The sequence below is a fragment of the Anarrhichthys ocellatus genome, unplaced genomic scaffold (assembly GCF_004355925.1).
Source record: "Anarrhichthys ocellatus isolate YVR2014 unplaced genomic scaffold, GSC_Weel_1.0 scaffold21, whole genome shotgun sequence".
Classification (NCBI taxonomy): domain Eukaryota; kingdom Metazoa; phylum Chordata; class Actinopteri; order Perciformes; family Anarhichadidae; genus Anarrhichthys; species Anarrhichthys ocellatus.
In genome coordinates, this window is record NW_022280051.1 from 5,856,078 (window position 1) to 5,882,757 (window position 26,680).

Consider the following 26,680-nt stretch of genomic DNA (forward strand, 5'->3'; position numbering starts at 1 on the left):
GGTGGACACTAGAGAGAATGCAGGTTTAACACATGAAGCTTTGGCTTCACTGTTCAGGACCGTAGGTTGCCACCTGGTTATGATTAGCTGATCTAATGTCTAATAAGACTGAAGATGATTAAACATTGTTATAAACAGATTATAATGCATTCTAAGTATCTTTATAATGCGTTACAGACGGAATGCTTTATCGGGGAAGGCCGGAGAGGCAGACGAGGCGACAGGAATTCTAGATCATGACATGCTGTCGAGTTCTGAAATTTAATTTAATTTTCAGTGGCTAAAAGCTGTGGCGTCGTTAACCTTTCTGCACCTACACACACAGTCTGCTTCTGTTTATACTCTCTCTCTCCCTCTCTCTCTCTCTCTCTCTCTCTCTCTCTCTCTCGTTCTGACTGAGTCACGTGAGCTTATGAAAGCCTGGAGACAGCGTTCTGCCAAGACCCAAATCAACTCTTTTTTTCTTTTCTTTTTTAGCACACCAACACACTTGTCATGCGCTTTGTGTGTTGTGAGTCTTTTAGCCTTGAGATGACTCCTCTTCCCACCAGTCTCCTCGTCTGAGGAGGAAGAGAAAAAACAACACAAGGCCAAAGTTCCTCCTCCTTTTCCTACAGCTCCCTCAAATCTCCTGCTCCGTCTTCACTACCCTTGAAATGAGTTGTTTTTCGTGGCTGATGAGTCAAGAGCATCACTCACCGCCACTTCTACCGGGGATCAAACACACACAGCCACCTACCATCCCTTTTATTTTTGTTCTCCTATGACAATCTCCCTCCGTACGCCTCGGTTTTATTTTGTTCTCGCTGTGCTGCCTGCAAGCCCCTCTCTTCCCTCGGCGTGTTTATTTTAAATTAGCGCCGGTGTTGTTTGAAAAGCAGCTCGGCCATTTTGGGGGCAAATGAGCCCGCTCTGATGCCCCGGTGGCGACCCAGAGGCACTTTCCCTCTTCTTTTTTGTGTGAAACAGCAGTTTTGCTTCAAATGAGCTTGTTAGTCCCACTGAGACGAAGAGGAGAAAAGTTTCCTCGGCCGCAGCTACGAGGCTTTACGACTTCTCTGTTTATGTGTTTGGGTGTTTTGTTTGGATCCTCATTAGCTGGTCCAGAAAAGAGCGTCGACAACGAAAAGACGAAAAACAGCACAACATGGTAAACATTCAATCACGGCGGGAATTAAGCAAGCGCAGGATTCTAAAGGAGACGTTCAACTCATGCATTTATGGAGACCGAGCCTTGTCCAACTTTGTAGGTCGAGATTTAGTCTTTCCGTGATTTGTGAGTAAGAAGAACTGTTTATGTTCTCAGAGTAAATCTATTAATTCAACTTGATCGATCAGGCAACTGGTAAAAATGAATTAAACACGTTGGTTTTTTTTCGAGGAAGTAGCTAAGGAGTCAGCCATCTTGACTCCTTCTCATCTCTGTTGAGATCTGCACATGTGCAGTACCAAGCGGGTAAAGACGAGGTTTATGAGCTGAAGCATTATTCTGCAAACAGGAGTTAAACGTTAGAGGATGTAGGCGAAACTCCAGATTCATCTACCTAAATAAAGATGAAACATAAGCGTTAACTTAAGTCTACTCAAGGCAAAATCGGGAGTAAAACAATGTGATCTACGATGTGCAAACACATCGTAGATCACAGAGGTTCCCATGGGAATGAATGGTCATCGGGTTGACTTGCATACTGTACCTACATGTACATGAACTACATGTCCACATCAGTCTCTGACTCAAAGCTACCTGTTTTCTTTTCATTCGATTGAAGCAGCATGTCCGCTTTGCTCTAAAATATTGTTCTAAAATGGCAATCAGACTTGGGCAGACATTGGACTCGGACAGCTATGAATAAATTACTGATTAATTACAGGACGTGGAAGATAAAAACCCAAAGACTTATTGCTCGCTCAGAGCTACGGCTGGAGCACAGTTCCGCAAGTCAAACCGCAAAGTGGATATCTGTGGATCAGCGTAATCCTTCTGTTTTATTATTGTCATCCTCTAGCGCAAGTGCTGTTTGAGAGGCTTCTTCAGCCTGACAAGGATACGACTCCTCGAGCAAACACGAGTCTGAAGGGAGATCCTCACTCCAAATGCATCAGCCTCCAAAAATCCATATTGCAAATAATTTTAATGATCTCAGGTTAGTGAGAAGGCAAAACTCCAGTCAGCTTTTCTTTCTTTATAATATCCCAGATTAGTTGTTTCTGGCCCTGAGGCATTAAATCGTGTCGCCATTGTGCGTCATGCGGAATCCATTTCGCAGTTTGACCCAGGTGTGTGCATTCAGGCTTTTTACTCCGACGAGGACAGTCTGGGGAATATCGCGGCACCACTGTTGGTTTAATGTGTTTGGAGTTAATAACCAGATGAGTGGATGAGCTGGGGAGGAGGGGAGGCGAGTGAGAAATGGAGCAATTTGGCATTTTGTGCTGAAAGAGAGAGATAGAGATGGAGGGAGAGATAAAAAGAGAACGAGACAAAGAGAGCCAGAGGGGTAAACAGAAAATGGTCCTTTTGCTAAAACACAACCTTAAGCGCCATGACGGGTTTGGTGCTGTGTGTCTGTGTCTCTGTGTGTGTGTGTGTGTGTGTGTGTCTGTGTGTTTTGGCAGGGGACGCGTAATGTCATTTATCTTAATGATACAGCATGCCCACATGAGCCGCCGAGACACACACACACACACACACTTAAGTTCACACATGCACAGAATAAGTTTAATGTCTTCATTAACAGACGATCTCCTGCATGAGAGTCGCTGTGCACAACAAGGCCTGGAGATTATTCAAAAATAACAACATAAATCAGAACATAATTCAGTGTGCAATTGGATCTGAATGGAGACCTTGTGGTGAATCATATGTGGAGGATTTTTAAGAGAAAGGACTCTGATAAAGCGATGTTGTCCGTCCACCCTGCAGATAACACAAAGGCAAAACGAGGGCTGAGGGATTATTACATTCTTCTGTTGTGAATGTGATTCGAAAGAGCACAATGATTTATCATAACTGCATGGAGGTAAATATGTATTGTTGTCATAAAGACAGCTGTGGCCGGCTTCAGTTAATTACCATCGGTTCATTCTGTTGGCTGTTGTTATTGTGCTCCCTGCATGAGGACTATCTCGGTGATCTACTCGTGTTTGAGACCTGTAGCTCTGCAGTGTTTCATGTACATCACTGACAGCTGCTGAACAGAATCGTCTGAGTTTTAGAGGAATAGCACAACATGTTGGTAAATACTCGTATTTGCTTTTTTGGGCGGAGAGTTAGATGAGAAGATTAATACCACTGTCTAGTCGTTTAGTTATGATGACTTGCTATCAATTAACACAGAGCGTCCATGAGAGAGAAGTCTTCTCACATTCCAGCTCGACGGCGAAAACAAACATATTTCCCAAACGGTGGAAAACTGGTCCTGTGTGTAGCATATTCATGACTATGTTTTATTGGTGTATAATCATCTGAAAATAAGAATGGTTGAGTTTTCACAAGCTTAGAATGAGCCCTTCATATCTACTTAGGGAGCGGGTCCGCCATGCTGCTACGGTAGCCCAGAGCGGACAAACCATGTTTTTAACGTTACCTGGAGGCCAACTGAAGCTGTTATCAATAAATATGACATAATTATATTTGAATATTACGAAGTAATGTTTAGTATCAATCTAATGTAGTATGTTCTTAAATATGAGCTTGAATTGATCATTATGTCTGTAGAAGACTGGTTTGACTGAAACAAGGATTATTTTATCCGATTATTTTCATGTGAAACAAGATGAATTCATGATTGCAATTTAAGTTGAACTTGCAATATTAGTTAGAAACTAACATCTAACTGGTCACAGTGAGAGATTTTCTTCACATCCCTCTCACAAAAAACAATAATCGATGATATATTCTCATGAATCCATTTTCTGCTCCGTGTTGCTGCACAAACTGCAGCACGAAAAAGACAACATGGAAGACAAAAAGGGCCACCTGGAAGACAAAAAATCTAATCGGAGAACAGAGACGACAGGCAGCCACCGACCCGGTTTGATTGACAGCCGATCTCTGGGGAAGAGCAGGAGCCACATCACAGCCGCGAGTGTTTAGCACCAAAGATCGACACAAAGAACGTCGAAGATCTTCCTCTTTAAGTGCAATAAATGCTCCTCACTCCCTCATACAAACCACCTTCAAAACAAAAGGACAATCAATGACATCTAAAATACATTTTACATCAAACCATCATCTCTAGTCTCCTCTAACCTGGAATGTCATTGCGATAGCTAAAGAAAATAAAACGGCTGGAGATAAACGCACCGACGGGCAGATTACAGCATTTGATTTCCGATCACTGCTCAGATGAAAATCTCCCAGCATGCCCCGGGCTGCTCCGATGCCGCGTTCAGGGACCCACACCTCGTCCCGGTGGCAGACGTCCGCTTTGAGACGGCGAGCCAACGTTTCCTCTCGCTCGGCTGTGGCAACGCCGAGCGAGCGCTCTGCCGTCCAAGACAATTATCTGCTCTAATGGATCCGGTTGAGACGGGGCCGACCTGAGACGGAGGACTCGTTTATTTCATTCTTTCCAAAAGCAGAGTGGCCAATTATATCGCCTTTAACTAGGCGTTAGCTTCTTTTCCTCAGCCGGCTACCCAGGCCCAATTAGAGAGCAGCTGCAGGTGGATTTTTAATGGGAGTCTGCTTGCGTGTGGATTTTCCTCCACCCTAATGTTTACACGTTTGCATGCCTCAGCGACAGAGAGAGTTGCTCGGTGATAAGCGAAGTTGCAGAGCTGGGGTTGTTTATGTTTCTCCTCTCCGAGCTCTTCGGGGTCAGCCAGAAAGCGGCTTTGGATTTTACGGAAAGAGGGGGGGGGGTGTGACATTGGTGCTTTTCCACCAAAGTAACCAGTGGATTGTATAGATTTGCGAAGTGCTGCGAGCTGGACCGGTTCCTGCGTCGACAGGATTAGAACGTCAGCCAAATGCCCGTCAGCGATGCGGCATTATTTGAAGCCATCCACTCATCCTCTCCCTATTTTTCCATCTGACAATCTGTTCTTTATTGCGCTGTCGAATTCACAATGTGTTCTCTGTCGTTTTCTTCTCCCCCGTTTCCCTGCTGTCACTCAGCGGCTCTTTGACACACGTAAATTATACACATTAAGGGGCATTTTTCACAGGCGCACAGAACAGCGAGAGACGGGCGGGGAGTAGAGAGAGGAGTTTGTATCCCATGCCGCCCAGAGGCCTGTGCGAGCAGTAATTGTGGCAGAGTTTAGTTAATGCGGGTCAGTGGTTGAGTGGAACCCCGGAGGTCAAAAGGTGTGTGGAGGGGAAGGAAAAGGCAGCGGAGTAATGGAGGGAGAGAGGGAGTCACCGCGGTGGTTGCAGCCAGCCGCGGGTGAGAGGGCTAAGGGTGAAGCGCTCTGATACACCCACACCCCCCCCCCTCCTGCTCGCGTCTTTATTTCTCCCCCATTTTAATAAACTATGCTGCCATTGTGCAGGACTGCAGGGCATTGCTCCATCTTTCACCCTCCACCTGCCTCCGTCTGTGCTCATTCGGCCCCCAAACATTTGAGAAGAGCTGCAGTTACTGACCTGCAGGTTTGGACCCGCGAGATGAATCTCAGTGGTTGTGAGATGATTTGCAGGGAAAGGAAAACAGGAAAAATATGACACAAAAACACAACAATTATGTTTTTACACTGTTTTTTCTCGCGATTTCTTTACGAATTCCCGGATAATTTTCCGTCCACATATCTCTAAATATTATTCAAATACATCCTTTTGGCTTTATAATTTATAATTTAGCTATAATTTAGTTTGCACATGTGCAGTAGTGATCTGGCAGGATGTACGGATCGGTAGCTAGTGACACATGCTCTCCTGATTTTACAGTTACTGTTAAACTCCAACAACACATCTGACTAGAAAGCACGAGAATCAAATTAACAATGTGTCTGAAAAGAAGAGAAAGTCTCTTGAACACTCTGCAGTGAAAACCCTGACTAATGAAAGTCTTTAAAATAGATTAGTTGCTGCTTAAGCTAAGATGACCCGTCCACCTGTTCTCTGGCCGGGGAGACTCGGATGTTCCATCTTAAATGGGAAAATTACAACAAAAAGATATTAAATAATTAAATGTACAAAAGAGAGGAAAGTTGTGGCGACGGGCTGCAGTACCACGCCGCATTATCGACCTGAAATACCAATACCAGAGACTTACAAAGGCTGCTCCTCAACACGCCAGCTCCTCTGCAGCCCTGCTGCCTTGAGCCCGGGGGTCGACCTGTTGTTGGAGGAGGTAGACGTGTTGACAGAGGCGGGGTGCCGTGGGTCTTCTCTCAGTCAAAGGCCCCCTTCAGCAGCCATGAAGCATTTATGAACAGGCATCTCCCTCCTCTGCTCTCTATTCCGCTCACCTCCCCTCTTCTTCTTCTTCTTCTTCTCTCGCTCTCTTTTTTTGTCTCTGCCCTCCTTTCCCACGTCCTCTCCGTCTGCCTCACTCTTACTCTTTCTGTTACACACACACACACACAGATCAGCGTCTAATAGATTTTCTCCCCCTTTGTGGGAGTGTGTGTGCATCTGTGGTGTGTGTTTTTTGAGTGTCCCTCCTCAACAGCACAAGCAGAGAGTGTAACTCCCCGTTCAGAGCCCTCTCGGCCTTCAGGTAAATGTTTGTGCTGCGAGAAAAGAGACGCACAGATTGATGGAAAGAGCTTATTCATGCTCGTCTGCAGCACCTTTTTTCTTTCAAGGTTGTCGTATAGGTACGTCTCTCTGTAAATAAAATAAAAAAGCCCACATGCTGACGTGCGATTAAAATATTATGCACGCTCTTATTGGCTTTCTGCTGCTTTGTGTGTGTGAGCGGCGAGTGTGCTGACTCTTAAACAGGTGCAGGGAACGTGTCTGTGTGTGTAAATGTGTAAGTGTGTGTGTTAGTGTGTGTGTGAGGTCCACTCCTCTGCTCTTTGATCCTCGTCCTGACAGCCCACCACCTGGGATGATCCGTCACACGCCGGCGTGGCTCCCGGGCCCCGGCTGTACGCCGCGGGAATCACAACACACAGCGGCACGAGGCAGCGCGATCAGCCAGCCTTTCCCCTTTGCACATTATACACACTGTCAGAATCGCTAATGCTAACACCAAAAACAGCTAACCCTCCCATGTACAGATATGCCAAGGAATGCCACCCATCGTAATTCAGGGTGCGCGGGTCTATCAGCCGAGACTCATGCGGTGCCGTTGGTGGCCGGAGCTTGAATTATAAGGAATTATAGTGCGCAATACTGAAGCGATGCTAAAAGACTGACTGTGTGTTCACATAGCATTCACTCTGCACCATGCATGCAGGAAGCCTCACATTGAACCATGATGCAGGCTAGTACAGGCTTGATTGGATGAAATTTTGTAAAGTCATCCAACGTTTGAAAGCATTTTGCGGGAAGAGAAAGACATGGATTTGATGCAATATATATATTTTACATACAGTTAATTAACACAAGGAAGCAGGACTTAAACTGGGTCTCTGGTTCTATAAAACTCTGACATAAAGCCACGGTACACCTGCACAGGTGTTGTCATTACTATCCTCTCGGTTCTGTTTCACCTGTTAGAGCGGAACAGCTTTTCTGCAGGTTTTTATTAGCCGTGCTCCGTTCAGCGGCGCCAGCGTGCCTCTTTGTTATTTAACATGGAGAGCTTACGACTTGGCAGGTAGGAAGTGTTGTCTTTGTCGTAGAGATGCCGCGGTAAACTTCCCAGCGTTGGCAGAGACGGTTCAGTACCTGCGCCCTTTGTGTTCAGCCACAAAAGGCCAAATATGTGTTTACTAGTCTCTGCTGTTAATGAGCGTTGTTCGTGTACTTCATAGTGACCTCACGTGACCTCACATCACTCCAAACGGAGCTCAGCTCAGCGTCGAGGTGAGCAGAAGTCCACAGTAATTAGCCAGTAATGAGGATTTAAATTTAGTGTTTGTATGATATGCTGCTTCAGTGGGTAGATTTCAAGCCACAACTAGGACCATTTTCTCTGGTATTGTTATCTAATTTGAGATTTGACGAGGTAAGCCTTCATCATGTGGTCCCGTTGTGTTTCTCAGCTGAGGATTTCCATTTTATTTGTTTTCTCAACTTTCATTGGAAATGATTTCCACTTTAATAACACTTTTACTTTTGATTCTTACGTGTGCTAATATTTATTTAGCTTTGTGACTTCACCTGAAATTGTCCATATTAGTGTTAGTGCTTTAACTCAAGAATATTAGTACTACTTCATCAACTTTCACCTCAGTGAGTCCAGGTTTCATCGTGATAATGAAAAGAAAAGACAAAGCTGAACTGCCAGAGATCTACACTAAGTGGAAGCCACCACTTTAAGTTTTTTCCGTGTAAAAGCCATATCACTTTGGTGACCTACATGGAATAAATTGTATGAATTTTTTCACCCAGTGATCGTCTGTCAGTCGTGACTAATTCCCCCTCTTATCTCCGTGCCTTTAACTCGTAGAAGCTGGTGTGAAACCCTCGGTGCTAAATGAAAACTGATAGTAGAAGTGGCGGGCTGAGGGTTTAGCGAAGTGACACCCGGAGCTGCCTTTTCACGCTGGGGTTCGTAGAAGAGAACCTTAAGCCGGGAGTAACTAACACACGGGCGGCGCAGCAGCTGAATCTCAACACCGATCACGTCGCCGACGCTAGGCTAAGGGCCAACTCTTCAGCAGCCGTGGCACCCACAGGACACCGCAGGAATTCAGATCCATTACGCTCCCGGCCCCATCAAAGGGACCGTGGGATTCGGATGCCAAATCCGCTCCAGATGCTCACTGCTGGATTTCAATAAGATGCACCGCAGGGCAGGTGTCACAAGGGCCGGCGTGTGTGTGCAATGTGGGCAGCGGAACCACCGCAGAGCTTGATTTATGCCGTAAACACAACGGAGAAGCCAACAAAGCAGATGTAAACAATGGTGCACTCGGCTCGTTTCTGGACAAATAAATACACGACGAATTGAACAGATGAGCGGCGCCGGAGGCAGAAGGTCCAAACATATGCACCTGCAGCAGCTGGAGGGAAGAAGAAGCAGCTTAAATCTGCACAGAACCGGTGGCTCACCCGAGGATGATGAATGAACCTTATTAACCAAGTCAACAAGGACTGATTGTAAATAATATAAAATATGAATGCTTAGCTGGTTGCACTTGATTTGTTTATACCACTGTCTCAAAGTGGGCTGTTTAGTCTCCATTACATAGTTTGATCAACCAGTTCATTTCAACTGGAGCACAATAAGTGCACACAGTGTCTTAGTCACATTACTTAACAACTTGAGTTGAAGGATCTTTATCCAGAATGTTTGCTTACATGATGCGTTTATGTTCAAATGCAACTATATACGATGACGTGTTGGGCACATTGTAGGCACAAAATAGTAATAATTCTGAGAAGTAAAGATTCTCTGGGATTATTTATTATTTGATGACTGCATCAGGTTTAACAGAATAAGTTGTGATAGGGTAAATAGATTTTGGGATCCTGGATAAAAAACATTTTGTAAATAATTCCTGAAAATGTCTAAAACATTCAATTTGAGGACATCTGTGACACAAAATTAATCATTTCACTTTTTAAAGTTAGAGACATTTAGAGTATTTTGTAATACCACAAATATTCAGACTGTAATAAAAAGAAATGTATGACTTTATAATCTCAGAGAATGTTTGAGTTTTCTTTTGTAAATTTATGAATTTCACCGCTTTGATCTCAGAGAAAATCCACATTTTTTTTCTTCCAAATTTACGACTTTAATTTAGGACATTTTTAATTTTCTCTCTGAATATTATCTTACGGTTGTCTCAAACAGTCTTCATCCTTCCGTCCTCCTCAGTCTTGTAGTCTCAGTCACAAGGACACAAATACAGACTAAGGCCGTGATTTTTACAAATGTTTTTCCGACAGCGGCTCTTCATACGAGGAAGAAGTGAAGAGTCACACCTCTGTGTCTGGCCCTGAATATCCTCCTGCTGGGTTTTTTTGCCTGACTCTGCAGGTTTACGGGCTGACTTGGGAGTGACCCACGACCGTCCCACTGTGCAGGGATTACACACAGATTAATCCTTTCCTTCGCTGTGTTTGTGTGTGCACACGTGTTTAAGTGCACTTACGGTGTATGTGAGTGAGGAGGCAACTTGGTGAGCTTTTGCTTGGTCATTTTAAGGTTTTCAAGGATGTTTAAACCACAGGAAAAATACCTTTTTTCTTTTTTAAGTGGCCTGATAATCAGACTGTACTTTGTATTTAAAATGCTGTTGAAACAACAATGTGCGGCGATGTGAATTTGCGACAGTTGCACAAATGACTGTTGCATAGCCTAAGCTGCTGCAAGCTATTTTATTGAATTTCCTTTTTTGCGAAATGCTCTCAGTGACTTTTTTCTCAGGTAAACAGTTACACAGTGTATATGTCTAGTGCTTTTATTGTGAAAGGTAAGAAGGTAAGGCGTGGATCTGCTCTGCGCTGCATTTGTCAAGATTGAAAAGAGAAATTAAAGTTTATTATAATATAGGTTTGGGACTGCGGAGCCTCTGTTATTTATGTTTTACGTTTTTATCGGTTGATGCTCAGGAAAATACACCACGTTCTGGAAAAAAAACATTTTTATCGCCATATAATATGTGAAAGTATTCATGATAAAATGTCTAAAATGTTTTTGATGTGCGAATTCATCACATGAAGAAAACCGCCTCAGTCCTTTGAGTTGGCGAGGTGGCTGAATAACCCTCGTGGGTGTGAACCAGTGAGCGAATGAGCGAGGCAGCGTGAGAGACACACAAATGACTAAATACTTTCGTCAGTGAATGAGTGAGTAAGCACAGATTACTGCAGCAGATTAATGAAGAGCCAACCCTTCTGTGTCTCTGCATTGTTTGCACGCTCACTTCCTCAAGTCATCAGCACTGAAACAAATCCAAAAGAAGCTTTTCTCTCCGCTCTGATGTCTCGTCCTTAACATTCACTCAGCGTCTGCCAGTGTCGACAGGTGATGACAAGGAGATGAATAGAGAAACTGCTCTTTGTTGCTCCTCCTGCTCATCACCCCTCTCTCTCTCTCTCTCTCTCTCTCTCTCTGTGTCTCTCTTTCTCTCCCCAGGCTGCTGTTTTGTCACGTTTTACACAAGGAAAGCTGCCCTTGAAGCCCAGAATGCACTGCATAACATAAAGACCTTAACAGGGGTGAGTGCGTGTCCTGGATTCTTCCTCTGCCTACTTTCTGTTCTAATCACACACTTACAGCAGCACCCTGAGGCGGCCCCGCCCCGACCTGTGTGTGTGTGTGTGTGTGTGAATACACTAGTTGGTACGAACATCAGTGGGATGCACTGCTGCCACAGTGCATTTGCAAGCATGCGAGGGGCAAAGTGCCTCAGAGTCTGAGCAGGTGAGCGACTGACTGTGTTGGTTTGTGAAACACAGCGCAAAGAACTGAGATGATAGTGAAGAGTCCATTGTATCACTGGAGATGTTATTAAAATGAGTGATGGCTGGATTCCATTTAGTTGCTTCAGTTTCAGGTTGCCGGTGTTTTGCCTGCTGGTCACATGAGAGGAAGGACTAGTGACGTTTTCAACACTTCATTTAGCCTTTTATTAAGACACGTATAAGCTTCAAAATACACCAGAGGGGTGTTTACTGACGTATTTTAAAAACACATTAAATAAAACATTGACTTCAAGACGATGGAACAGGAAGTGCAAGAATTGCTGACTCATTGCCGGGTTTTAGGACTCTTTGCAAAAGAGCCATCGTTAATGTTTTTGCTTTCCCTTAAAGTGAAAACATATCGTTTGTGTCCTTGAGGCCGAACAAACATGCTGAATGTGTTTCCTAACTGACCTGCTTCGTCTACATTGCCCCCTTTTACCATCAATTGGTGATATGTGGAATTGGAAACCAAGGGGCGGTTAAATAGTCCTTTTGATTTGACCGTTGTGGTCACACCTCATCAACACATCGGATAATTTGATGTGCAGGCCGAGCGAGCAGGTTTGTGTTCAGCCAAAGAAAGAATCTCCTAAAAACATTATTATAGGAGCTAGAATGTTATTAGCTGTAGTAGCGAAATGTGTTTCTGTTATCAGTGGAATCATATTGTGGTGAAATAATTATTTTGTTTTATAGTTTTAATAATCAAGACTCTACAGCGCCACTTGAGGACAAAAACTCTTTAAAAAGTGTGTGTTTACGTGCTTGCACCTAGTTTCTGCACATCTTGAAACCCGTGCATGAGCTTTGGCTATAAACGTGTGTGTGTGTGTGTTGATGCTGTAGCAATGCTTTTTTCTTTCATGCTGTCTGGTCCATTCTCCACTATTGTTCCCTGCTGAGGCCCAGGGGAGCGATAGAGGAAGTGGGCTGGAGCGCGCTCGCTCTTTTAGCCCTGGGTGGATATTTAGAAGCCCCCAGATCCCTTCTGCTCGGGCTGTTGGCCGCCTCTCCCGCCTCTCCTCCTGGCTGCACCGGCTAAACTGGAATCCCATCAGTTGAGTGCCGGTTGAGTGACGGCCCTCCTGGGCAGGACGAGGTGGATGCTGCGAATCCCACAAGAGCTGTGAGCGGGATTTGTGCTCGGGTTCCCGACTCAGAGTCAAGCTTGTTGTTTTTACACAGAGCCACCTTGTTAATTGCTCGTGGAATAAGTATGTTTAAATTTGGTCTGTTTTCCTGCGCCGTGAGGGTTAGTCACTTATCCCTTTGTTGGAGGTGTGAAACAGCCCTGGGGAGGACACTTACTGCAGCAGTTTCAGGATTATAGGAACATGAAATCGCCTTCTTCTACACCACAACAATCTCCTTCCCTCTGTTCCGTCTGGTCATCCCTCCTGCTCCCCAGCTTCTCTATCTGCTGCTTGTGTTCGGGGCCTTTTGAAGTCAAATATCACCACGTTTGGATTGCAGATGCCTGCGAGGGCATTAGTTTGGTTTCAGAAGTGGAGGGGGGGGGCAGAATAAAGTCAAGGGTTCTTCAACCTTCAACAAGATTAATTAAATTTGAATTCATTCATTCATTTTAGAATATTTTGATCTTCATATCTTGCTCTCAGACAGGCGCCAACGAGCCCCGCCAATCACAGCGTCTGTTTTTATTATGAAAGGCACGGCCCCAAGGTTGCTGCTGTAATCCTAGAATATGATTTAACCCTTGTGCATCTCTTTAAAAACGTCGCGCTGATAGGACAAAATGTCTGCGTCAAAAGACTGATATAGTATTAGATAAAATACATCTTTTAACCAACGTCAGTCCGGAACTACCAAATATTCATAGATCTTCAGTTTTAGCCCTTTAAATGTTTGTTTACATGAATTCTTAGTTGATTATCACTCCTACGATTTTGACAACTAAAAGAATCACACGTAAACACCACTTCATTTTTTTTGTTTATCAGAGTTGTGCCCATAGGTACAACATAAAAAACAACTAATCGATCAAATAAATCCAAATCAATGAAGACCAGAATGACCAGAATGCATGACTTCATGCTGTAATGGCCGCTGGATCAAAGATTGTGGTTTTGATGGATTTCTATGGGGACATTTTGGTCCATAGAGTCTCTATTTTGGCGACACAGTTTATTATAGATTCATTACTGGAGCTGAGAGGAAAAAAAACTCACACCCTCGCCAAAAACTGAGCCAAAATGATTGAAAAAATAAAAAATGAAAGAACCTTAAATGTCCCTAGTTAGGCATGAGGATTAAAAGATGAAACTACAAAGTGAGAAACTTCAGGTCCTGGCTGCGAGATTAAATGCTTCACTGGGAGTACTGGAGATCTCAGCCTCCAGTAAACTGCTCTTGGCAGTGCAGAAGAGCTTCAGAGAGCAGGGAAAATTAAAACTGTCCATTATAACCCAGACGACATTGATCAGCAGCACAATATGTACGTAATTAAACCTGCATCATATTCATCATGTCACTGCTGGAAAACAGTGTCTGGCTGACATCCGATTTTCAATAAACATCCAGTATTGACAGACGGATGTGGTTTAAACCTAACATACCGGCACGTGACCAATTAATACAGTACACTCTCAAACGCACACTTGCAAAAACACAAGAATCAATACTGGCATAATGACAGATCAGTAAGTGGTTTATAATCTTTCAAACTGTCTCTACCTCAGCTTAGAATTTAGAGAAAGGTGAGGGGAAGGTGTCGGCTAGAGGCGGACAACAACCAAAAAAAAAAAGCGCACGGTGAGGACGGTGAATTAATTGCTGGGCGAGGCGAGACAAAAGGCAGAGCTGACAGCGAGAGGGAGAAAATTGAACGGGAGGTTAGCGGAATGACGGGCAGATGGACGGGGGAAAAAGGTGGAGTAGAGCACTCCAGCACGCTCGAGGGCAAAGCAATAAAACGGGCCGCAGTTAAAAACCAATACCTGCTTATTAACTTCCCCGCTCTCCTGGCTTGTAAAAAGCCAGCGGAACAATGTTTGTATTGGCGCCCTTCCCCTCCATCGCTCTCTCTCTCCTCCCAAACCCAAGGCCCTAACAGGGAGAGATGCAATCAGAGTGGAAAGCTGGACGGGGACCAAATTGGAGAATATAAAAGGGCACCGGTATTGGCAGTGCCAGCCGGCAGCCATGTTGGTTTAGGGCAGGAGCAGTTTTAGGAGGGCATTAAGTGAAGGGGTCTGTGCTTAATGTGATGAATCTGTCCCTGCACGGCGGCGTTAACGAGAGCGAAAAAGGATTGAGATTCGGGATTTCTCGCAGGAGGAAATCAGCAGCAGACAGCAGTTGCGGTTGCTCCTCTGCCGGCTCCCGGCTGCTCCACATCTCCCTCCATCACTCCCCAGCTGTCTCTGCCGAAGCTCTGTCAGCACCAAACGTATACGTGATGTAATGCACGCAGAAAGTGTATATTCAAGTCGTGTCACACTTCAGCGATGAAGTCATGTTTCCACAGTTTGTGCAGGTCAGAACAGGAACTGGCTGTTTCATTGCAAAGGCTTTTTGTTTGTCAAAAACGTTAATTTTTTAACAGCTTTTGCAAAGAAACATGTCCACAATGTGTCGTCTTTGGACAGATTGTCCAACCAAGACATAAGGTGTTTAATAACTGAGCTTTAGGGGTCCTGGTAGGCCTGTTTTGTAACCTGTGGACAGAGTCAGGCTAGCTGTTTCCCCCTGCTTCCAGTCTTTGTGCTAAGCTAAGCTAACTGGCATCTGGAGGTAGCTTCATATTTATCGTATAGACATGAGTGTGGTATCGATCTTCTCATCTAACTCTCTACAAGAAAGTGAATAAGCGTTTGTACCAACGTATTCCCTTTGTAGTGGACTCTACTCCTGCACAACAGACTCTTCCTTTTAGTATTTTGGTTCTGTAGATTTCCATCAGAGAGGACAGCAAGCTCTGCATTTCATTATACAGTGCAACTTGTTCTCTGCATGTATGTCAGCCCAGTTTTAGGAGATACCCGCATGTCGCTTCACCTGCAAATCACAAGAACCCCACGCTTGCTGGGCCGAGCTGCTATCAGCTCCTCCAGCAACAAACTTAAAAAGAAATGGGACGCCACACGGACGAGCCTAGTATCTGACATCTCTATGAAGTCTGAAACAGTAGTTCCCAAAGTGTGGGGCGCTCGTGATCGGGGGGGGATGTCATGCGTAACTAATGTTTTCACGGCGGAAGAGTATACATGTATCACGATGGCCGTGGTGTTCATTCAGACGGATATTTGAGGGGGACGAAAAGACAAACCGACGATGCGTCACAGGCGGACGAGACAACACGCTCAGCTGACGGTAATTAATCTTGCTCTCGGGTTCAGAGTGACTTCGGTGGGAGATGAGAAGAGACCAGTGTGCATTCTGTGTCTGAAAACTCTGGCAGCTGACACAATGAAAGTTTTCCTTCCTCCGAAGGGGAGAAGTAAACTAGGAAAAGTTGAATTTCATATGATATGACAAAACTACTTGGTTATGTTTTAGCAACAAGACTACATGGTCATCCGTATGACACACACATGGAGTCTTTCCAATGAGGCAAAACTGTTCCTCAAAGAACAACAGCTTTCACTGAAGTTGTTTTTAATGACCTGCTAATGAAGCTCTGGGGGGGTGGAGACTAAGTGTGTGTGTCTGTGTGCGTGTGTTGCCTGGAGAGCCGTGTGTTCATCTCCCCAACTCTAATAGCACTAGTGAGGTCTAAATACGCTTCTTTCCACACACACACACACACACACACACACACACACCCCACCATAACCCATCTATCGGCGAAAAACATGCCCTGTACCCCTGGAGCGACTTAAAGCCATAAGACCCGACCCCTGCTGCACGGACTGATCCACACCTCTGCATGACTCTTTAACACAAACACACACACACACACACACACACACACTTTTATGTGCACAAACACACACAGAGTTTATTACATTACAGTTTTTCCTCTTTCACCACTTTCATTTTTTTTATTTCCCCCTCCTGATCCACTTGGAGACACTCCCCACCCTCCTCGCTAACACAACACACACGCTGAGACACACACACACACACACACACACACACACACACACACACACACACACACACCAGCAGCAACAACAACATGCGGCAAGTTAAAGCCCGTCAGCCAGCCCCTGTCAGACAAGGTTGTTTGAGATTTTCCACTAAATTGAACTCTTTCATTAGTGGCTGACAGATGTCTAAATGCCTGGTCTCTCTCCCCCCCCCCCCCCCCCCCCCCCCCCCCCCCACCCTGACACACACACACACCCTGACGCCCAGCCAAGAGGGCCCCGGGGGCCGCTGTGTTTGCGTCTGAAGCTGGGTGGAGAGATGGAGGGATGAAGGGAGGGGTGAGAGCTAATCTAGGACGTGTCCTCTGGAGTGTCCTCCAGCTTGGAGAACTTCAGTCCTTAATCCTCAGTTTCTTTCTCTTCTCACTCTCTCTACCTCTTGCCCTCTCTCCATCCCTCCCCTCCCCTCTCGCTTTCTCTCTTTTGTCCGGTTGAATCTCTCCCTCTCCATCTTTCCCTCTCTCTATCTCTCTGTGTCTTTGTGGAAAAAGGATGAAAAGCCCTTTGATTTGCTGTTTTTTCTCAAGGATGTTTCGTTCTGACAGTACGGCTGCGAGGACGGGGAGGGAAGGGAGGGAGGGAGTGTGAGATCAGGGTGTTGGGTCGGGTGTGTTGAGGTTGTGGGGGAGGGGGGGGGCAGGGCTTCAGACACGATCAGTGGAGCCCCGTCCTCCATGTGGGCGGATCAGAGAGTTTGTCGAGCGCCAAGCTTGATAAGAAGCGTGGGGCTCATTAAAAGCTACTGTCGCACTGAGACCACACACACACACACACACACGGGTCCCCACCTCCCTTACCTTTCTGCCAGCGAGATAATTAGTGACGCTCGGCTGCCAGAATACAGGCGCAAGGTTGTGTGTGCTCGTGCAACCGAAGGCACATCAAAGGCCCCCCCCCCCCATCAAAGCAAGTGTGATCTCAAGCAAGGTTAAGGTTTAAAAAGGAACAATTTATAATCCAAAGACATAAGTCATTTAATCGGGCGTTTATTATTTCAAGTCGGTGGACAGGGCTGCAGATAGAAGCACGGACTGTAAGTGATAATGCGTATTATCATTTTCAATGATGTGGGAAATCATATTCTTTCATGCAAAAGCCCCTGTGGTCTTAAGAGTCTGACTGTTCCAGCCTTTTGAAGGGAACTTGTGTGCTCGCTGGAGAAATAATGGACTGCAATTCTGCAGGCCGTGGCGTGCAACTCTACGATACGTGTTTCATTTGACTGATGACATTCGTATTTGAAAGAAAAGCGTATCTGGCCATCTGTTTCTGTTCACATTGTACTGAAAATTAGTTAGTTTCAGTTCTCAACGAGGGTTTTGATTTTGCAAAAAGTCTTTATAAGTCGTAAAGTTGTCGCGTTGTCTTTATTAAACATAGTAGATCGTTTATTAATGCTCTATTGTACAATATTGTCCTAGAAGACGATATACAACATGGCAACTTAAACGTTCTTAGTAATGGCTAATTCCTGCTCTATAAAGCATTAATACATGTGTTATTAACGTTCATAAAGGGTTCAACTTTAAAACCCTTATTTGTTTTACAACCTGAATCTTATTCTATTGTTTGCCGCCACTGTCTAATAATGTCTGCTATATATAAGGTGAATAACTAGTGGCTGTTTTGATGTTAATAAACCATTTATAAACAATTTATTAATGCTTTATAAAACATCATTATGCTAGAGGAGGATACACACCAGCTCAAGGGATCTTTTACATCCTGGACTCCCAACTAATGCTAAGCCAAATGCTCTCTGCTAAGCATTGACTCAGTCTATGGGCTCTTTTATTGTGAAAGGTAAGAACGGAAGCTGTAATGTTGTGCCGTCTTGGTCCAGCCTACGGAGCCTAAGTGTTATTATTCTATTATCTTCATAATTAAAGGCGCTATCCTCTTTCTCTGTGCCGTAAAGGGAGCCTTCATTCTCCCGGGAGGTCGTACCCGGAGACAGTAAGCTGCAGAGTGAAATGGAGGCGTGTAGGGAACCAATCTAAGCGCAGATGGTGTCATTATTCTACAGCCATTACAGTGTGCAATCAACATTTACCTCATTATGATAAAGTTAAAGCAAAAACTTGTCTATTGCCACTTTAAGCAAAGGTGTGATTTTATGTTTTCAAGTGTTGAACGCTGGCTGTATATCACATGCACTCAATGCACTCAATAGATTACATCCCCAAATATCCTCCCAGCTCACTGTTGATGTCTTTAAATCAACTGTGAACTGTTGAGTTGCACAGACGTATTTGTGGATATCTTGCCGTTTATTTCTGAAGATTTTCTGCAAAAAAAGCATCTTCAGCGTCTTCAACAGCACTTAGACGAGCAGATACCGACACGTGTCTGCTGACCTCTGAGGCGCGTGAGAGGAAACCGATCCGAGCGGCATTTATCAATTCAACAATAAATTCAGAATACAATCAAAACAAAGCCGTCATGGCAGACGGTGCGAGCAAGACATATAAAATTGGCAGCGTCAGCCCCACTTACCAGCCGGTGATACCTGGGCGAGCTCTCAAGTGTGCACAAGTGTGTGTTTTCAGCACTGCTTGATAGCAGCGAGCGAGGGGGGAGGAATGCTTCATGTCCACAGCTTGTCAGTCGATGTGTGCTGTTTGTTCAGATGCGAGCCTATTACACATATCGCTGCTCCATCACAATGGCTCTCCACGCAGCACTTAAGAAAAGAAAAAAGAGAAGAGGTAACCCGTACCGACTGCCAGAGCAGCTGATTTAGTCTGCAGCTGCACCGCGGACGAGCTCCCCCGTGAAACGTGACCGCCCGGAGGACCCGGGCAGTAAGTTGTGGGTGGTGCTGAGGCCCAAAAACGGTCGGAAACACGGCGGTACAGGATATTAAATGTATCATGCACTGAGCCGTGTGTCATCAAACATTCATGTGTTATAGCCTGGAGGACATTATGCAACAAGCTGAAAGGTTAGGTCTTGGACAAGCGGTTTGTGGAGACGGCTGACCGGTTCAAACGCGTGTTCGTTTCATCTTTAAAATCCTCCTCGCATAACATTTAACTCCTGGAAATAAAAAAAAACAACAGCAGCTCATTCATTGCAAACGCCACACACACACTCACACACACGTGTACACACAACCATTCCCACAGCGGTGTCATTACAGAGGCTCATTATCGAAATCAATTCAATTAAAGGCTGTAATTGCTGTACTGAAACCCAAATGCTATCGCAAACAGTGCTGAAGGAAAGGCAAACCTCATCGATGCACCGACCATCAGAGTGTGTGTGTGTGTGTGTGCGCTCTTATTTAACGAAAGAAATATTAATCGCTTGTTTCAAATTAACTTCCCTCACCCCTCTTCTCTCTCCCAGTTTGTGGCGGCGTTTAAGCATATTGGTTCAGCCGAAGAGAGGGGGGGAGGGAGAAGAAAAAGGCTTCAAATGCGGGCTAACTATGTTAAACACTTAGAGTAGTTAGTGTGGAGACACGACACAGCATAGCTAATGCCAAATCCCTCAATCGTTCTGCACACACACACACACACACACGCGCGCGCGCTGGGTTAATTATTTACCGAGCCAAATGAAGTGGGGATAATGTAGGCTAACTGCGCTAAGCGCCGCTAAGACGAGGGATATTGTAAAGGACAATTTGATTTATAGCGGTTTTGTTTGCTGAAGGGAGAGTGAGAATTACAGTCACTCTTTATCTGTATCAAGGTGTCTGTCAGAGTGTTGAAGCAGAGGGTGTGTGTGCGCGTGTGTGTGTGCAGTTTGGGTTTTACTGTTGGTGTTGGAGAGGGGGAGCTCACCTGAAATAGACTTTTTAATTCTATCTTTTTGATGTTCATTTAAGGAAACCAGGTGTTTAAAGCCAGGTGTCATAGTCTTCACAGGAAGTTTAATCAAACGAATGGAAGTTGTTTGAGAAGACAGACTATATGTTACCAGCTGATATATTCCACAATATCCAGAACAAAAGTACACCACCAACTAACTTGACTGAAGTGGACATGACGGTACCCATTGGTACAGTTTTTGAGCCTCGAGTCGCCATCTTGTTTTTTTAAAGTGACATAAAAGGATGAAGCTATTAAGACATTTTTAGGCATTTTAGCGACCTGTCAATCACCATGTAGCCCCGCCCTAAAGCATCCCCTGCTTTATGGTCTATTTGACTCTAAATGGACCATAATGTACTAAATGAACATCATGCTGTATTGAAGAAGACTTGAAACTAGAGATTGAGACCATAAACTCATGTTTACAATGTTTACTGAGGTAATAAATCAAGAGAGAAGTAGAGTCATTTTCTCATAGACTTCTATACAACCAGAGGAGTCGCCCCCTGGTGGTCACTAGAGAGAACGCACGTATTAAGAGATCGCTTAGTGTCCCGTGAAACCAAAAGGCAGTGTTGACTCTTTCTACTGTAGTTTTGTTTCATAACTTCCAAACTTCACTAACTCCAGTTGCTTAACAAGCGTACTTATTTTACATAAAAAACACTTATTTTAACTAAAACCACCATCTTTTCGAAAACCTAACCAGCTAGTGTCTTTGCGTAAGTGAGCCGAAAAGTAAACCCACATTGGAAGTTTATTTTTGGAAAGAGTGTGTATGCATGTAACCAGCAGATACTGTTGACACAGATCTTTATTTTGAAAAGACAGTATGCATTTTACGAGTGGAAACTGACACGTCCAAACCTCAGTTTGAAGCGTAGTGCCACTGACCTCGTCTGTATTTTACGAGTTGATAGTGAGAATGTGTTGGTTATAAATACATTGTTCTGTCTTGATCATATTGCAAAGAAAATCAAATACACCACTAATCTAAAACAACAACTACATCCCCAAACTCTGTTTAGTTTAACCAGCTTTATGTGCAAAAGTCTTTAAGAAGATGTTTCCTTTAGAAGAACTAGTAAAAAGTATCAATGACTGTTTTAAAAATAATGCAGGTGACACATTTGTGTTATTGGCGATCACCACCGTCTAGAGGTCAAGTGTGTGCAGTGGCTCCTTCGTGGTGTGTGTGTAGGTGTGTGTGTGTGTGTGTGTGTCTCTGTGGTCGGTCGTACCGTCTCGGTCACTGATATTGAATCCCGACTGCGAGGGCCATCTGCCTGACTTTGACCTAGCAGCTCACCGTCACACCTTCAGAGGGGAGGGAGGGGAAAGCGTGTGTGGTCGCCGTGTGTGTGTGTGGTCGCCGTGTGTGTGTGTTTGTGCTTGAGCGAGAGACCCCGACAGATAGAAAGAGAGAGGGAGAGGGAGGTGCCATACAGTATGTGCACTCCCCAGTTTTTTGGCACACACACTCTGGTCATGTGAAGGTGGCTGGCACAGAGCACACACACTCCGTCGCACAACACACACACACACACACCTATTCCCAGCGTGAGCCTTCAAGTTAGTCCTCTGGCTCCAGGAGAAGTCGACCCCTGAACTTTTAAGCACCGGGGCATTTCTGGAAGACTGGGATCACGTTAACCCCTGAGCAGCAGTTAACATTTAGGAAGTGTAGAGCTTCCTGCACGCCATTCACCAGGAAGGAGCTGTTTAACGGCCAGCCGAGGGGAGGGGTTGGTTAGTAGCACGGATGTCGCTTGATTGCCGGACGTCTCTGCAAATGATGAGGTCATAAAGATAAAGAAGGAGGGGGGTTTAGCCAGGAAGGAGGGCTAATAAAAGAGACCGTCCCATAACTGGAAGGTCGTAAAATCCATCCTGGCTGCCCGCTGATCCCTCTGGTGTAATGTGGATCTTATGGCTCCACTCATCTGGCTTTTTACTGAGATGAATATCTCCTGGTGATCGGACAGGCTAATCTCGTAGAGCGACAATCCTGACCTGTCATGCTCACAGACTAATTAGGTCAGTTACTCAATATTTTATTGTTAATAGTGACGAAACCCACAGAGGCTGCTCTCGCTCATCATCGCTTTGCTTTCACAGCACAGTTGCTGTTTGATTCGGCCTCTTATTATTAAACCAGCCCTGGTAAAACCGCTTCCTGCTCGGCGCCAAACAGCAGATGAAGAGCCAGATATTTTATTCAGGAGTCAGTGGAGACCAGAAACGGAGCTAAAGGAGAGTGAATATTGGACTTCCGTTTGTCAGGTGCATAAAAACGGATGCTAAATGAATGCTAATGTTTCTATGTGTGTAACGGGTTGTATATGGACCCAAATGCAACACACAGGATTCCAGAGATCTTTGGCTTTTATTACTAACTTCAAATATAGCAGGCAGAGTTCAAACAGGGTCAGGATCAGAAGGCTGGTGGGTTTACTGGGAGTCAGGCAAGGCAGGTAGAACAGGGGCAGGCAGGGTTTCCAGATACGGCAGGCAGAGTTAATCAAGATCAGGATCAGAAGGCTGGTGGGTTTACCGGGAGTCAGGCAAGGCGGGTAGAACAGGGGCAGGCAGGATCGGTAACAGGAGAGCAGTCCGTGACAGTGTGCTGGAGAGTCTGGCATAGAACCAAAGAACAATCTGGCAAATGTGTCTGGGAGGCAGGAGTCTATAGAGGGGCTTGATTACTAATCAGAGGCAGGTGAGTGAACAGGTGAAGGGAGTTTAGACTGATGAGGAGGGAGTGACTGACAAGTAGGGAGGGTGTGGAGCTGAACTGTGACAATGTGCCAGTAGGATAAGTCGACAAAACCTTGTAGTAACACATATAATAATGTAATAATACATCATATATCATAGCAAGAAGCTGTAGAAACAGAAATGAATGTTGGATATATTAAACTTTCTAATGGTTTTCAGTAGAATCATGTGTTACAAAAGCTTTTATTGGGGAAAATAACCAAATCTAAAATGGAAATTATGATATTTAATCTCATTTAAAATTGTGCCCAAAACAAACCATTAGCAGTAACCAGATCCTGTAAAAAACATTAAATTCTGCGCTCCTCAGTGCAACTGGGAAGCCTCGAGTGATTCGGCTGAGAGCAACAGTCACGTGACAACAATTCAACGAAACTCGACTGAACTGCAGGCTGTTTGTAGAGATTAGAGAGTCGAGGGCAGGAGAGGTTGTTACATTTAAATAGATCATTATATATTATATAGAGCATGTGGAGCATTTACCCACATTATTGGCAACATTGTGGACACTTGGAAAAATGTTGTGTTCATACAATCATTTTTTTCCAATTTTGATTTTCCAACTACTGATCCTTTATAGTGCAGTAAAAAACGAGGTCGCAGTGATTCAAATCTGACGGGATTATTTTTCACTTTCGAGGATTTAAGTTTTTATTAAATTATTTGACTCACAGTTCATCCTGAAAGTCGATCCATTCACAATCACACTACACGTTCACATACATGTAACTCAAAGTTCAGTGTTAGCCGATGGCTAAAACTAACAGGACATAAGAGAGATATTGTATCTACTGAGCTGGCTATGATGAAGACTTTATGAAGCTCTCCGTCAGGAGGAAGAACTCCAAACCTCCAAAGAACTTGAGCCAAATGAGAATATCTCCGCCCGCGTAAGATGAATGCAGTCATTAAGTCAAATTTGATTTCGACACGAATAAGCAAACAAACACCGCCGACTCTGCTGCACATGTAGCTGCTGCTCAACGAACTATAAATCCAGATAATATAACAACTTTACAGTCGGGCTAGTACATGTAGCACATTGCTCTGCAGTAATTGTAGAGCAGTAAAAAAAACAGGAGTTGTTATTCCCGCCAAAGTAGTTATTAAGCAACACGGCGGCTCGTCCGCTCATTGTTAGCGGTGTGAGTTTGCACATTAACATCTTAATGAAATGTTAATCGATTTTCAAAGCGGTGCCCAGCGTGACTCAGTCAATCACAGCTGCAGTTTGTAACAACGCAAATTCAAGTATGATTAAAAAAACGACACTCCACTTGAAGTGCACCGCGGACGCGTTACAAGCAGATAATAAGCTACCCAACATCCAGGAGATTACATTAGATGCACGCTTACGTCATTAACTGTGCAGCCGCCCTGTAAATCGTGTTCTGATTGATTATTAGAAAGTGAGTTCTAGGCGGGGCAGAGAAGAAGAGAAGAAGGGTTGTTGGGAGACAGGAAGTAGATTAAGAGGCCTCCTGACTAGACAGATACACGTGCAAAGGTAAATGCCAGCGCAGCGTCTTGCCGGCTGCACACACGGCTCTACGTGGTGTAACTTTGTGCTTTTTCATGAGCCCCGAGCGCGGCGAGGACTGAGTGGTGTTGCCGGGATCCCGCTGAGCGCATAATGAATGGCAGACTGCGGCCGTGGGGGCCTGCCGGGCAGAGAAGAAACGGCACTGTGGAATTGTGGGAAAGCGCGAGGAGAGCCCGGCGCTGTGGGACCTCGGCGGAAGCTCGGCCGAGATCAAACGTGTCAACAGCACCGCCCCCCCTAGAACCCGCCGGGCATTCTGGGCAGACAGACCTGAGGAGGAGACGCCTGAATAGCAGACAGACTTTCTTTTTCTTTTACGTGTGTGTGTGTGTGTGTGTGTGTGTGTGTGTGTGTGTGTGTGGGGGGGGGGCAGCTTTTGGCTGTGTTTTTCAGGAGTGAATGACGGCGGCGCGGCGGTTCCTGTTTTTTGTTTTTTGCCTTTGGAGGACAGACTTTGAAAGGGATTAACGAGGACTGACTTGATGTGACTTCCAGGTTTACTTTGACGTGACTTTCTCTTTCTTTTGATGTGGCTTCAACACACACACACACACATCTCACCCATGTCCCTGTCTGTCCTTGTGTTAGTGATACTTTAGTGAGGCTGCAGCCTGAAGCGGCCACCATTATTATCCCCGTCTGTCCAGTGTCTTCGGCCCTCTTCCCTCCTTCTGTTTCTCTCTCTCCTCTTTGTTTCTGTTTCTGATTCTTTGTCTTTCTCAGACAGCCTTTTTATCTCACCATGTCCCCGTCACCGTCTGTTACTTCCTTCTCTCCTTCCTTCTCTGTTTAGATTTAGATTTTTAGAAGTTAAAGCATTCAACCATCACTGAATTTCCTTTAAATTTCATTACTACTATTACTATTATTACTGTACTTTTTCTTTTCCTTTCCCTTCGTGCAGACATTTTTGGCCTAAATGCATCACAAATCACAGTTCAACCATCAGAAAATTCACACCGTTTGTCACAGGCTGTGCCATGATTGGCTAGTTTCATAGCTGCAGTGTTGTGGTTGTTTGTCTATTTGTTCTTTGGTTTTGGTTTTATTTTGGAGGAAATCCGTAATGCTCTGCAGTGTCAGGTTCTCTGTTTCCCCCCCTCCACCATTGCCATTGATCAGGCAGGTTTGAGAACTCATCAACGGACAGACATTGTGTGTGTGTGTGTGTCTGTGTGTGTGTGTCTGGGACAGGTCTGGAAAATGGAGAAAAAAAAGCAGAGTGAGGATGATAAGGAAGAGAGCAAGAGGGAGAGGGTTGGGATAAAGGTGTGTGATAGAATTGGAAGATCAAAGCCTTCTGTCACAGCGTGACTGAGCCCAGGGGCATTATGGGTAAGACGGGGCGCACACACACACACACTCACACACTCACACTCTCTGCTGGTATTTGACTCTGAGTGTGATTGATACCGGGCTAGATTTGGAGAATCACTGTCATTCGTCTCCCCGCAGATCAAACAGCCACATAATCTCCTATAAAGGAAAGAGAGATGGAGGGAATAAAAAAGGGACAGAGGAGGAGAGATTGAAGGAGGTAGAGGTAGAGCGAGAGAGGTGACAAAGCCTTCTCATCTGTGAAGTGTTTTCTTGTTTTCCATAAAAGAAGAACCGACACCTTAAAAACACATCCATCATTCAGCTCCATTAAACTGCTTCTTGGCCACATCAGAGAGATATCCAGTATCTAAAAAGACGAGTGGAAATGCAACCATTAGACCCCATGTACACCTGGTATGAACATGCAATCTGTACCTCGCTATCGTACTCATTGCAACCAGAATTTTCTCCTGATCGGCCGGACCGCATCTTCAATCGACATTTTAACGTCTCCTCGGTTTTAAGAAAATGGGGAGTCACAGCAGACCGGATAAAGAAGATGAAAGGATTGTTCAGCCGCTGAATGCTTGATTGTCATTTACTCCAGAAGTTCACAGTTTCG

The 26,680-nt window shown here is 44.9% G+C and overlaps 1 protein-coding gene across 17 annotated transcripts in view; it reads left to right on the top strand.

Moving 5' to 3' along the window:
• Nucleotides 1–26,680, top strand: part of celf2 (cugbp, Elav-like family member 2) — a 166,943-nt gene that overhangs the window by 103,988 nt on the left and 36,275 nt on the right. For all 17 annotated transcript variants that reach the window (XM_031858810.1, XM_031858814.1, XM_031858819.1 and 14 more), the window contains one exon: nt 11,154–11,236. In XM_031858810.1, the coding sequence (XP_031714670.1) occupies nt 11,154–11,236 (83 nt within the window). The remainder of the gene's footprint in view (nt 1–11,153; nt 11,237–26,680) is intronic.